This window comes from Vespa crabro, chromosome 1, assembly GCF_910589235.1.
Source record: "Vespa crabro chromosome 1, iyVesCrab1.2, whole genome shotgun sequence".
Lineage (NCBI taxonomy): Eukaryota > Metazoa > Arthropoda > Insecta > Hymenoptera > Vespidae > Vespa > Vespa crabro.
In genome coordinates this window covers 2,268,691-2,282,500 of record NC_060955.1, presented here as the reverse complement: position 1 = coordinate 2,282,500, position 13,810 = coordinate 2,268,691, and the positions used below count along the sequence as shown (strand labels likewise).

General features: G+C 38.3%; 1 protein-coding gene and 1 long non-coding RNA gene across 26 annotated transcripts in view; both read right to left on the bottom strand.

Moving 5' to 3' along the window:
- Positions 1–3,470, bottom strand: part of LOC124425190 — a 3,518-nt gene extending 48 nt beyond the window's left edge. The window contains exons 1-2 of the long non-coding RNA XR_006942446.1: positions 287–3,470; positions 1–188 (exon numbers count right to left, since the gene is read on the bottom strand). The exon at positions 1–188 is cut by the window's left edge and continues 48 nt beyond it. This is a non-coding gene — a long non-coding RNA (uncharacterized LOC124425190). The remainder of the gene's footprint in view (positions 189–286) is intronic.
- The window catches only part of LOC124425097 (regulating synaptic membrane exocytosis protein 2-like), a 97,275-nt gene that overhangs the window by 68,189 nt on the left and 15,276 nt on the right, over positions 1–13,810 (bottom strand). For 20 of the 25 annotated variants that reach the window (XM_046965150.1, XM_046965142.1, XM_046965134.1 and 17 more), the window contains exons 4-6: positions 8,669–8,929; positions 7,678–7,908; positions 6,428–6,668 (exon numbers count right to left, since the gene is read on the bottom strand). In XM_046965150.1, the coding sequence (XP_046821106.1) occupies positions 6,428–6,668; positions 7,678–7,908; positions 8,669–8,929 (733 nt within the window). Of the gene's footprint in view, positions 1–6,427; positions 6,669–7,677; positions 7,909–8,668; positions 8,930–9,884; positions 10,540–10,687; positions 11,054–13,810 lie in introns of those variants that run through there. The other 5 variants (XM_046965125.1, XM_046965108.1, XM_046965116.1 and 2 more) reach the window with 5 other exon arrangements.

Here is a 13,810-nt window from a genome sequence, read left to right as displayed (position 1 = left end):
TGTGTATATATATATGTATATAGAAGAGAGATGCAATGATAGCACATAAAGACATGATACTCTGCAGAATTTTCTTCTTCGCTCCACCTCCTCCACCTCCTCCTCCTAATTCTTCATCTTTTTCTTCTTCTCCTCCTCCTTCAGCTTCTCCTTCATTTCATTCCAAGGAATCCTGTTTTCTGTAAATCCTCGTTAAACAAAAAAAAAAAAGATGAAGAAGAGTCTCACTCGTATTTTGTGTTGAACGCACACGGAGAACGGTGACGCGTCTCATTTTATAACTTACCTCTTGAAAGAAGATTCGAAGAAAAATAAGACACTAACTAAAACTAAAAGCTAATCTAATTTCTATATATATATATATGCACATAAATATATAAATATATATATATATATATATATATATATATACATATATATCTAATTTTACTGTGCATCTCTACAAATGGGAGCAACAACGCCATCCGACTAAACAAGAGGATGATTCCTTTTCGTATCTCTTATGTGACACGCGCCCTCTCGCAAAACTATCGACTCAATTATTTCTCCCCTCTCCGTTCAGCCATCCCACAGCCACCCCACGCACCCACCCCCGGGCTCATCTATTGTCGATGAAGTTGTTAGAGATCGAACGATAGAAAGTGCGATAAAACACGACCACGCTGCTATCGTGTGTTTTGAATCTGCGAACGGCAGATCAATCCTGGATTTTATACGATATATAGTTTTCTCAGTTTTATTTATATATATATATATATATATATATATATATATATATATATATAAAATATTATTCTCTCTTAGGACTCGTCAGTCGTTTATCATGGCCAAGTGCAATCGACTATTTTCAAAGCGCTCTCACAGTATTTCACAATATTGATATCAATTTTAAACGTACGCGTGTATATTAATATATATATGTGTGTGTGTGTGTGTGTGTGTGTGTGTGTGTGTGTGTGTGAGTGTGTGCGTGCGTGTGTGCAAAGAATAATAAGTAATCGTATCGATCTATATTCCGTTCGAGAAAAATTCGATCCTCGAGAAAACAATCCTATCGTACCCAATACTTCGATCTGAAGATCGTAGCTATTAGAAAAGAAAAGAAAAAGTTTCTTTTGCAAAGTTCGCAATAAATTAACGCTTAAGACGTGTCCAATGCAATTAGAAAAGAAAAAAGAAGAAAAAGAATTTTATAACGAACGAATTAGTTCGGACACGAAAGTAATAAGGAGGAAAACGAAAGAGAATGGAAAAAACAAAAACAAAAAAAAAACAAAGAAAGAGAAAAGAAAAAGAGTGTATAAAATGAAGACGAAAAAATAATGGTAATAGAAAAAAGAAAAAAAAAAAAAAAAGAAAAGAGAGGGGAAAAAAAAAGAAATAAGTGACAAAGAAGTAGAACGAAATACGTATCTATCTGTGACACGAATGCGCCCCTACCGTGTCCCCATTATCAACATTTCGATGGAAGATCGGTGGCGAACACGCGGCTCGGCGTGACTCGGCACGGCACGGCACGGCACGGCTCTTTCGACGATGCGTGTCTTTGATATGCACGATCTCCGCATAGCGTTTGCTTTGGCCATCCGCATCGTCCGTCGCGTATGCACTGGTCAAGCGAGAGCATACCCGAGAAATCCATACATATATATATATATATATATATATATATATATATATATATATATATATACACAGTGAAAGGCACGTGCATACAACGAAGACAAGAGAACCACTGACCGCTTGGCAAGACGAGTAAGGCTTTTTCACGATTTAGCTTACATTGTACGTACCTATGCGATACCAATGTGAATCGTTCCACCTTTTTCTGTCTTCTATAACCTCTCTCTTTCTCTCTATCTTTAACCTTTCCGTCAATTATTTCGATCCGATGTTCTTTGTTCGAAAGCTATGTGTGTGCGTTCCCGTTAAGTCGTGTGGTTCCGTGTCTCGTTAAAGTAAAACTCATTGAAAAGTTAGAAATGAAGGTTTACGCGATAAAGGTTTAACTAAATTAGTATAATAGCAGTAATAGCAGTGGGCGTACATAAATAAGAGACTAAGATAAATCTGTCGAGCGCGTGCGGGTGGATGGGTGGGTGGGTGAATGGTGGTTGTAGGGTAGGAACATGAGGAGAGGTTAATACTGTTATTATGGTATACCATCGTTCTACGATATATTGAAATCATTGTACATTTTTTAATTCTTTTTTTCCTTTTTTTTTTTTTTTTTTTTTTTTTTTTTTTTTTTTGAAAACAATTGACAAAGATATGAATAAAAGATCAATTTGATTCTTTTCTTTTTTTTTTCTTTTCTATCTTTCTTTTCTCTCTCTCCCTCTCTCTCTCTCTCTCTCTCTCTCTCTCTCTCTTTTCCTTTCGATTTTTTACATCTCTTCTCGTTTATTTTTACAATATAACGTAGGAAAAATGGCTCGATCAATTTTATTGGAAAATCAGAACCCCGGTGAGATGCCCTATTGGTGTGGTACTATATAAATGCATTTAATATAGAAGCCTTTAATAGAAGCCACAAACACTCTCGGACTCGATTCCCTCGCCAACGTCACAAAATTACCTATCTATAGTTACACGAGTATTGAATCTCATTGAAATTGGAGAACTGATCGTTCCCGTTCGCTTTAGCGCCAACCAGAGCTATCGTCATCATCGACTACGGCTTATACGCATTTGGAATCGTCGAATGAATGCATATATAATTTGAAAGCTTCATAAAAACCATACTGCTATTAGTGTTGATAAAAAGTAAGAGAGAAAGAAAAAGTGAGAGAGCGAGAGAGAGAAAAAGAGAGAGAAAGTCAAAGAACGAACGAAATTAAGGTGCATATATATATATTTACGTACGCCCTTTTTTGTACATAGTAAGACTCTAAGGAGATTTCAAATAAGTAACAACCGGTACGCTACGAGATTTTGTGTACTAAAATACATATATATCGTGTGTATATATATATATATATACATATACACACACAATATAAAGGTTCAGTGAATGAGTAAAACATATGGAGGGAGTAAAGTGCAGGGAAAATCTTTTTCGCTTCGTCTCTGACTTCCTACGATTTTTTATTTTACCTTTGACGAGGAGAACAAGGAGAGTATGAAGAGTGAGCTTGCGAAAAAGAGAGATGAAAAAAGAGGAAACAGAAAAGGAGAGAGAGAGAGAGAGAGAGAGATTGAGAAATGGTGAAAGAAGGAAAAAGGGAGAGAGAGAAAGAGAAAGAAATAGAAAGAGAGGAAGGGAGAGGGAGAAGATTGAAAAGAAGGGGGATATGTTTGAATTCGCCCACGTGCAGCTGCTGAGTGACGTCACGACCTATGCGTGGGTGTATCGCTAAGGGAAAAAAGAGGGAAAAAAAAGAGGGAGAGAGAGAGAGAGAGAGAGAGAGAGAGAGAGAGAGAGAGAGAGAGAGAGAGAAATTAAAGTAGGAGTAAGAAAAAAACGTAAGAGAAAAATTATTGGGATGACAGGAAAGGAGAGGGAGATAAATAAATAGATAGATAGATGACCGAAACTGACAAAAAAAAAAATATATATATAGAGAGAGAGAGAAAGAGAGAGAGAGAGAAAGAGAGAGAAAGAGAGACGTCTGTAAGGATCAATGCAACGAACGACGAGGAGACTAAGAGTGCAGAACATGAGAATTCCCGCAGGATATCGAACGGTATGCCGTGATGCACGATATCGGGTAATACGATCGAGGATATCTCGCGTGCCGAACGAACGATACTGTCTACGTTCTTCTCTACACATGGTGAACTTTGACAAAATCGAACTACCAAAGAATTGAAGGAAGAACGAGAGAGAGAGAGAGAGAGAAGTAAAATCACTTGAAATGAAAAAATCTTCGAAGAATGAACTTCAAAGAATGATATTAAATGCCTGAATATTAAAATTTCTTTCGTATATTTCCACCATTCGAATTATGTACAATCAAATGCAAACGTCCCTTGAAAAATAAGGGATTACGATTGATTTTATTTTGATGTGCGGTCGGTAATATAGAAAACGATTTTACCGTTTGCACACGCTGATAGATACATACGTATGTATGTATGTATGTATGTATGTATGTATGTATACATTTTCTAAAGCACCCCTCTAACAACCCTAGACAGAATTTCGTATCGATTAAGGGAGAAAAATTTCGTGGAAAATTTTCCTGCCTTGGGATATATATATATATATATATATATATATATATATATATATATATATATATACATAAGAATAAAAAAATAAATTTTCCCGCGATTTTAACGGGAATTATACGTCGCGCAAAATGGAGTACATTATATATTATATATTATATATTATATCGGACGACCTTCGATGTGTCGGTGAAAGGAAGGAGAAAAAAGAAAAAAGAAAAAAATGGAGAGAGAGAGAGAGAAAAGAGAAAAAAGAAGGTATATTAAATAAAGAACGAGGAGGGTTACAAAGGTAGACGAAGAGAGCGTGGAAGAGTTTATTCCTGTCTTCGATGTACACCTATCTCTCTCTCTCTCTCTCTCTCTCTCTCTCTCTCTCTCTCTCTCTCTCTCTTTCTCTCTCTATTTCTCTACCGACGATGCGCACCTGGATGAATCGGTTCACGGTTCGCCGATCTCGAGTCTAATCAACTGTAAAGCACGTACTACATATGTACGTATGTACATGTATATATAATACATACATATGAGGACACGGCTACCTACGTACACGTCGCCTCCTCCATTGTCACCTCCACTATTTCTATTATGTCTCTCTCTCTCTCTCTCTCTCTCTCTCTTTGTATCCTCTTTATCTATCTTCATTTAGATCGTCGATGCAACAAAGAATTGATCGCCTACTAATTAGAAAAATTATCTTATTAGATAATTACATCTACTTATTTACTCGTACCTATACGGATCTATTTAAACGAGTAACATTCGAAAAATTCAAAGCAACGTATAATAATAATATATGAGATACCATAGGCTTTTCTCGAGGACGCCATAGACTTTTAATAAAATTCTTTAAATCGTTGATAATACGAGTCCTCATATGATACGAATATGATACGATACGATACTATATAAAACTCGCGATTGCATTGTATATCTTCATTGTGTATATATGTATGTATATGTGTATATACGTGTATCATGTTTGTGTGGAGGATACCACACGATCGATAGAAACTTGTCTTCGTGTCGCCCTACCTTCGATCAAACTCCATGCAAACCACGAACGAATTCTCTTTCTCCCTTTCCCCTCTCTCACACCGTGACTGCACGTGCTCTTTCTCTCTCTCTCTCTCTCTCTCTCTCTCTCTCTCTCTTTATCTATCTGTCTATCTATCTCGTTTTCTCTCGAAAGAGAGATCCCACATGAAACCACTTGTAAATTCAACTTTCCCGATTCTACAAATTTTTTCTTTACTATTACTATTACTAATACTATCTCACATTATCAATTCGAATCATGTTCCAACGATATAAACAACACATATGCACACACATATATACATATATATGCGTGTAATGTATAAATATCATTGTTGATATGATATTTTTTAAAAGAACAAATATCGAGTATGAAAAAAGTTCTATGGAAGATTTTCTATTGATATCATGGAAGGTATAGAGATAAAGACAGGAAAAGGGGGAAGGAAAGGGAGAGAGAACACAAACCAATAACGACCCCCACTGAAAGTTTATAGACTGTGAGAGAGCGTTGATCGGTCGATTACGCTTTCCTTCCTCGGCTTGGCTGCCTGTAAATATATCGTGATACAAGTGCAGCCGTTCTCTTCGTAAACTAGATACTCATTGACACGGAATGGCCATGCTTTTCCCGTGCACCTATTTTCAAGGGCGACGCTGACCCCCTTAGGTGCTAACATATACGAGTACGTTCTCTCTTTCTCTTTTTCTTTCTATCTCTCTCTCTCTCTCTCTCTCTCTCTCTCTCTCTCTCTCTCTCTTTATTGTGTGCGATCTCGACGACGATTTTCGTCCTTCGAGCTTTACAAAAATCGTAAACATCGAGAGAGAGAGAGAGAGAGAGAGAGAGAGAGAGAGAGAGAAAGAAAAGAAAAAAAAAACACTGAAAATAGACACAGAGAGTGAGTGAGAGAGAAAATACAATGGCCGTCCGTATATAAATATCCATATACTAGAGTATTTTCGAATATTGAAAATATTCCCTCGAAAGATTCACTTGAGCTTAATTATTTATCGATTGTTCATTTCTCCTTTAACGTTTATCTTCGTACGATAAACAAACTATATATATATATGTATAACGATTTCGATGATGATAATTAATAATAATAATAATGATAATAAGAATAATATTATAATTCGACGGTGCGATTAATAATAATAATTAAATCGATTAAAAGAGATTCATTTTAATAATTATTACGAATGGACTCACCCTTCTCGGACTCGTCAGGCTCGTCGCTACCACATTCTGGCGTACTTCGTTCTTCCTCGCTGCTACTATAACTTCTTTGTTGCTGAAGTGTACTCTGACCTGAGGCAGTTGATTGAGAGGGATGCGTACCTTGCGCTTGATGTACCACAGTGTGTTGTTGCGAGGGATGTACCGGTCCACGCGAAGGACCGGTCTCTGTCCCTGATTGACCATACGCCATTGCAATGTCAGAGTTCTGATCCTGTCAGAAGTAACAATATCATTTCCAATAATGTAATTTTATTACCATCTTTTCATATCTTTTCTTTCTTTCTTTCATTGTCTCTGACAATTTTATTTAAATATTTCAAAACATTCGACATTAATATCAATCTTCATTTCATTATACAATCCAATATATATATATATAAATCCAATATATATATATGTGTATACATGTAGAAAGAGAAGTAATAGAAAATCGTTAATATCATTGTAAACGTAATTAAATCGGATAAAAAATCGATTAAATAATTACAACGTACCTATGTGGAATGTCATTGGGTCACATAAAATATCATTCTCGTCCTTTTATTAGTCTTCCGTTCATATATTTAATGCTTTCGAATCGAAGAGAGTTAATAAGGTTAGAGATTAATATATCCAATATTAATAAAGCGTGAATAAGCATTTGTTTATCGTTTAAAAATATCTAAAAGTGAATTAATGTTAAGAAGAAAAAGAAATAAGGCTCGCACTCGTCGAAGCGATCGTAATAAGCTTTAGTATCCTATACAATCGTCAAACATCTACTGAACGCGAATGTCGTGTGTGTCCCGGTTAGTATCGTGCCAAATAAATAGAACGCGATCCGATAGCTGGGCGATATATAAACAGACATCTGTTTATATTGCTCTCGGACGTTGTCCTTTGTAGTTTGAATTCGTGCTCGTTCGTTCGTCCACAGATACATACAAATACAGACAAATACAATTACTACATACGCAAACGTCATTCTTTAACTAGCACGCTTTGAGATGCGTTATTGCGTTCGTCAATTAAAAGAGAGAGAGAGAGAGAAAGAGAGAGAGAGAAAGAGAGAGAGAGAGAGAGAGAAGGAGAAGAGAAAAGAAAAAAAGAAAAAAAAAAAAAGGAAAGAAGAAAAGAGCAAAAAGCGTAAGAAGAAGAAGAAGAAGAAGTAGAAGTAGAAAAAAGTAGAAGAAGTAGAAGAAGAAAGGCCATGCGATTATTGGGGAAGAGAATGAACGAACCTGATAGATCGGTCGTTGCCTCGGATAATTTTGTGGATGTTGTCTCATGAGACCGTCGATTTCACCCCTGTACAGACTAGGATCGTCCTCGGGGTAAGCTGCAGGATGTCTTGGAGTTTGTTGAACGGGATACGAACCAACGACTACATGGGGTGTCGGTAGACTTCTCGAATGAGGTGAAACAGACATCTCTACTCCGCTATCACTTGTGGACACCCGACGTCCTGGAACCTGCGCTTGCAAAGAGCACATTTTTCCTTTTTTTATTATCCGACGTCTGATTCTCCCCGACGATAATGGAAACTTTAAGGTGCGCCGATCGAGAACATACGTTCTCACAATCGTTGAAAGTTGGTAACCGAGGCCGATCTCGTTGAGTTTTATTCTGAGCTAAGCATTACATTTAACATGACTATCTCTCTCTCTCTCTCCCTCTCTCTTTCTTTCTCTATCTTTCTCTCTCTCTCTCTCTCTTTCTCTCTCTTTCTCCATTGCTCTAATATTAAGCGTCGCTTTAACCCTTTAAGACCTGAGAATCGCATAGCCTTGATCCTACTTTAAAATGAATACGCTAAACAATATAATTAATATAATGATAATGATAATGAAAATGATAATGATAATGATAATAATAATAATAATAATAATAATAATAATAATAATAATAATAATAATAGCAATCGAGAGAATGTTTGTTATCGTGCTGTTCATTCGTGCATCGAATTGTGTTTTGTAAAATCGTGCGAGTACCATTTGGACGCTTACGAATTCTCGTGCCAGGTGTGTTGGTCTATAACCATATCCGGTGTCTCGTGTTCGCCATTAATCAAGCCCCGAGACTGAGTCCAAACGATTACGTAATCAAGGATCGCGAAGGTGTTTGCGGAAGGTGTAGAATACTAGGTACCTATGTGTTCTCGCAGGGTGTCCTTCGGGCAGGCGATTAAAGGGTTAAAAGCATCGGATAATATGTAAATGTGGTAAAGCACACCTGCTCTTGCTGGGAATACTGCCTTTTGAGCAGACTTCCGCTTCTTTGCAGCAAAGGCAGGTTCTCCTTCTCGGCTGCGCTGTGCGCCCTCTCGAGTTTCGGCCTCTTATCCTGAGTTTGGTCCACGAGTCCCGGAGGACCACCCACCTGCATGTCCTCCTGCATTCGTGGCAGCATCGCGTTGTCCGCAGCACCGAGGCCTGCCTTCGTCATCGTAAGGACCTCTTGCTTCTTCCGACAGAGGATGCACACCCATATTTCCTAAATTTATCGAACATACTCATTAACGATTATATTTCATTCATTCTCTCTCATCGATGAAAATCTTTTCCACGCTTATAAACTCTCCTACGATCGATTCTAAAATCTTTCGAGAAATCTCATAGGATTTTTCTAATAATGATGCCTAGATTCGAAATAAAATCAATTCGTTTGGATCGTGGGCCTGATCCTAAATCTAATATTACAAAAAAAAAAAAAAAAGAAAAAAGAAAACAGCAACAACAACAAAAATGAGAAAAATTAAAGGAAAGAATCCCTTTATGGATCTGTGCTCTCCTACACATTAATATAATTTTTATTTTCTTATTTTCTTTTCTTTTTTTTTTTTTTTTTTTTTTTTTTTTACTTTTTTCTTTTCTTTCTTTCGAATAAAGAAATCGGAATTGCGATCGATGTACTGTTATGCTGTTACTATTTAAAAATCATAGTATCAGACGTGAGTGATGTATGTCATTTCAACTTGGTAGGATCTTAATTGGATGCGTATATTGCGTTGAGCAATATGCGGTATCCAGTGAGGCGTCATGAACTACACTAGTAAAGTCATAGGGTGGTCGTTAGGGGGTGGTTTTGTGCGATAAGCATGCGGCACCTGGTGGTAGTTCTCGAACTACTATAGACTGGAATCGAATGACGAACGTTAACGGTGTGGCGCGTACGACAAATTGGAAAACTCGTGTCACGCGTTCTCATGAAACATTCTCGTATGCTCGTTTACTAATACAAATTATCAATTATCTAGAGAAAAAAAAAAAAAAGAAAAAAAAAACGTCTAATAATTTAACGCAAACGATCGATTTATAATATCTAGAACAAATTGATTTGAATTTGATTTCAACGGATGATGCAACTCCAAGAAAATATATATATATATATATATATATATATTTTAAGGAAGAGATAACTGGATAAAAAATATTGATTATTCACTTACACGGAAAAAAAAGAGGACAGAGATAAATCGACGAAGAAATCCAATAAAAAAAAAACTATCGTACTTGTGGATACACTCGCGTAAAGTGTCGAACGCACTCTTGCACTCTTCCTTTTGTCACTTACTTTTTTCTTCTTTTTATTTTTTATTTTTTGTTTTGTCACTTTCGATAAAAGAGAATAAAAGAGAGAAAGAAAAAATAGAAGAAGAAAAAAGGAGGAAGCAGAAGAAAAAGAAAAAGAGAGAGCGAGAGAGAGAGAGAGAGAGAGAGATTCAAAGAACAAAAAGAGAAAACAGGTAAGTACGTTATCGATTCGACGATTATCTCACGAAAATATTGTTTCGGGTATTATCGTCGTAGTCGCGTTATAAGAATCGCACAAAAATAAAAGCTCGTCCCATTTCGAAAAGGGCAAAGCGGCATGAAAGCGCGATGAGCTAGAACGTAGCGTTCAAAAAATGAGACGACGACGGCGACGACGACGACGACGATGATGACGACGACTACGTCGGTGGCACATCCTTTTAACCGAAGTAGGACACGCATCGTTCGTCACGAGTCACAAGCCCGCCCGACAGCCGCGTAGTACGTGACCTTCGAGCGATCCGATCGAACTGAATTCTCTTGTCGTCACGGTTGGCAACCGAGAACAATCTGAAACGCAGCATCCAATGGGAGAAAGAGAGAGAAAGAGAAAGAGAGAGAGAGAGAGAGAGAGAGACAGAGAGAGAGAGAGAGAGAGAGACAGAGAAAGCAATATACAAGGGAAAATAAGATTCACAACATCACTGAGTTCACGCACCTGTTCACATTAAGATTCACAAAGAGGGACACTTGTAAACTTGATCCAAACACCGTACACGCGAGTTCTCGAAACAGTATGTGAGCAAAACAGTGAAAGAGAGAGAGAGAGAGAGAGAGAGAGAGAGCGAGAGCGAGAATGAGAGCGAGAGCAAGAGCGAGAGCGAGAGCGAGAGAGAGAGAGAGAGAGAGAGAGAGAGAGAGAGAGAAGGAGCCTTTTCGAAAAGACTTGCAACGCCCAGCGAATCTCGGTGCAGACTGCTGGTGGGTCAGCCCGCGTTGGATCAAAGTACAGCTGGAGGACCGAGAAACGAAGCGGGAAAGACAGGAGAGGTCTGGGAGAGGGAGCCCTGAAGAGCACTTCGTCGAGTTGCCTAGGTAGCAATATGTCAAGAGCGCTACCCCTTTCCACCCTCGCTCTGTGTGTACCCCCTATCTCCACCCCCACCTCCACCCAACCACCCTACCTCCACCCTGTCATTCGAAAGAGAGAACGCATACGTATTCTACCTACCGAATCCTTTCAATGTAGATATTGTGTATATTGTACATCCGTGCTATTTCTCATCATTCTAAAATGGTACATTGAGATAGAAAGGAATGATAAAGAAGATGATAGAGTGAGAGAAGGAGAGAGAGAAAAAAAAAGTTAAGAATTCAAATGTAAAGAAAAGTTCATGTAATATGATAGGTACGATAGATAAATAGGTAGATAAGGGTAAATGATCACATTAATGAGATTTGGATGAGAAACGATTTGCATTAATTAATTAGAGAGCTAATTAATTCAGATCGTTTTATTAGCTTTGCGTAGGAGCTACGTCGTAGTATCCGTAAACGTGAGAAACAACTAGCCGAGAACGAAAGCGATGACGCTATTTGAGAAGGGAAGATAACCGAAGGATGAACGTCCTGGTTGATGAGAGGAGGTCGTGGTACCTCCTAAGGAAAGGTCGATCGATCGATTTCAACGAGCTAATCTTCGACTCTACTATGTCTATCTCTCTATCTCTCTCTCGTTCTTGTATCACATCTTAAGAAAGTGTTAAGCATGCATTTGATATTAGACTAATCCATTGTTTCGTTAAAAAATCTAAATTGTCATATGTTCATGTAAAATACATAATATCACCTAAGTGTTAATATTATTAACGAACACGTGACAGTTCGATCTTTCATTTATTTTTTTATAATATCCGATTGATAAATCATCGAGGATAAATCATTTTCTACGATATAATTAAAGGAGAAAAAGAAAGAAGATGAGGAAAATGGAGATGCCAAGCTGCTCGACGGGGAAAAAAGCGACGTAAAAAATGAAAATTAACGAAAATAAAAGAAGCTACGTTGTCAAGGTAAAACCATAGGCCGCCTTCAGTTTTCAAACAACAAAGTCTACATGGCTGAGTGGCATCTATGCTCAGACGACCCTTCAGACCACCGAGTAGATAGAGCCTACGACGATGTTGCTTAAGACTCGTCCGTTGTATTTCTCTCTCACTCTCTATCCATCTATTCATCTATCTTTTTCTCTCTTTTTCTCTACTTCAGAGGACTATCCTAAAATGGTGCTCGAGCGTAATGCTAGCAGAATTAAAAAACGAGATCGACGAAAGTTAAGCTGTGCGGTAAGATATCGTCGTCGTCGTTATCGTCGTCGTCGTCGTCGTCGTCGTCGTTCTGTGCTCTTAAAATAGCACTGGAATAACGAGAAAGCTTTTCTCGATTTAACGGCAGTTCAAAATTATTTCTTTGAACATATCTACTACAGCGAGAACGATTTTCCTTCTTTTTCGCGAGGAAATATGTTTGATTACGCCTAGTATAAATCCGTACCTTTCTTTTGGATATCCTACCGATATATAATTTGCTTGCACGTGAAAGGTCTTTATCGTGTCTCTTGACATCATCCAGGTGGAATTGTTTGATAGAAAGTACGCGACAGAGAGATAGAAATAGAGATAGAGAGAGAGAGAGAGAGAGAGAGAGAGAGAGGGAGGGGGAGGGAGGGAAAAAGAGATAGATAGAAAAAGAGAAAGAGAATAAAAAAGAAAAATGGAAAGAAAAGCGAGCAACAAGGATGGCGCAAGATCGTGTTGCCCAGAGGAAAGAACGAAACCCTTCAGTAACGTCACGAGCAGATGGTGAAAGAACAAGGAAGAAATTCCGTGAGAAGGATATTTTTAAAATCGTTGTTGTAGACATTAACAATAACTCCATTTAATGTCACCACCCAGACGACGTAGCATGTCAAACGATTCCTTGCAAATGAACTTTCCTAACGTCTAAGACTATCAACGATTTTAATATAGAATAAATGATACACAAAAAAAATAAGATGGGCACGCGATCTCTTTTCTAAGTAAGGTTTAGCGTATAAAAATATATAATTGTCATTGAAATTGTGATTAATTATTAAACGTTGAAAGCAATCGATTGATGATCATCATCGTGATCATCGTGATCGTATACGTCCAATATGAAAGTTTAAAAATTGGTAAAAAGAAAATTCTCTCTCTCTCTCTCTCTTTCTCATTTATGGCTATCATCATTCCTTCTTGAAATTATCTTTTCCTACTCTCTCTTTTCCTTCTCTCTCTCTCTCTCTCTCTCTCTCTCTCTCTATTCGTCCTAAGATCGACGCAAGTACTGCCTACAAGTCCCAGAATAAGTTTACAGAGCGGGCAAGCCCCGTATTTCGTTTCCAGCAACCTTCCTCCCTCTCCCTATCTCTCTTTATCTCTCTCTCTCTCTCTCTCTCTCTCTCTCTCTCTCGTTCTCCCTCTGCACCCCTTTCTCTCTACAAGCAGCAAAGCGAGCCGGCACTACGAAACTTAGATCAATATGTTGCGTCACGTCTACCCGCCTCCCGCGCACGATAGAGCCAGCCCAGCATCTCGCCGTCCATCGACTTAGTCAGCCGCACCCCCCACCCCTATCTCACACACCTATCCCGGCCAGGCAGCAACGTTAGCACGCGCCACCGCCACCACCACTACCACTACCATCAACACTACCACCACCATTGCTGCTACTACCACCACCACTGCTAGTACCACCACCACCACCACCACCACCATCACTACCCACTACCATCATCATCACCATCACCAATACCACCGCC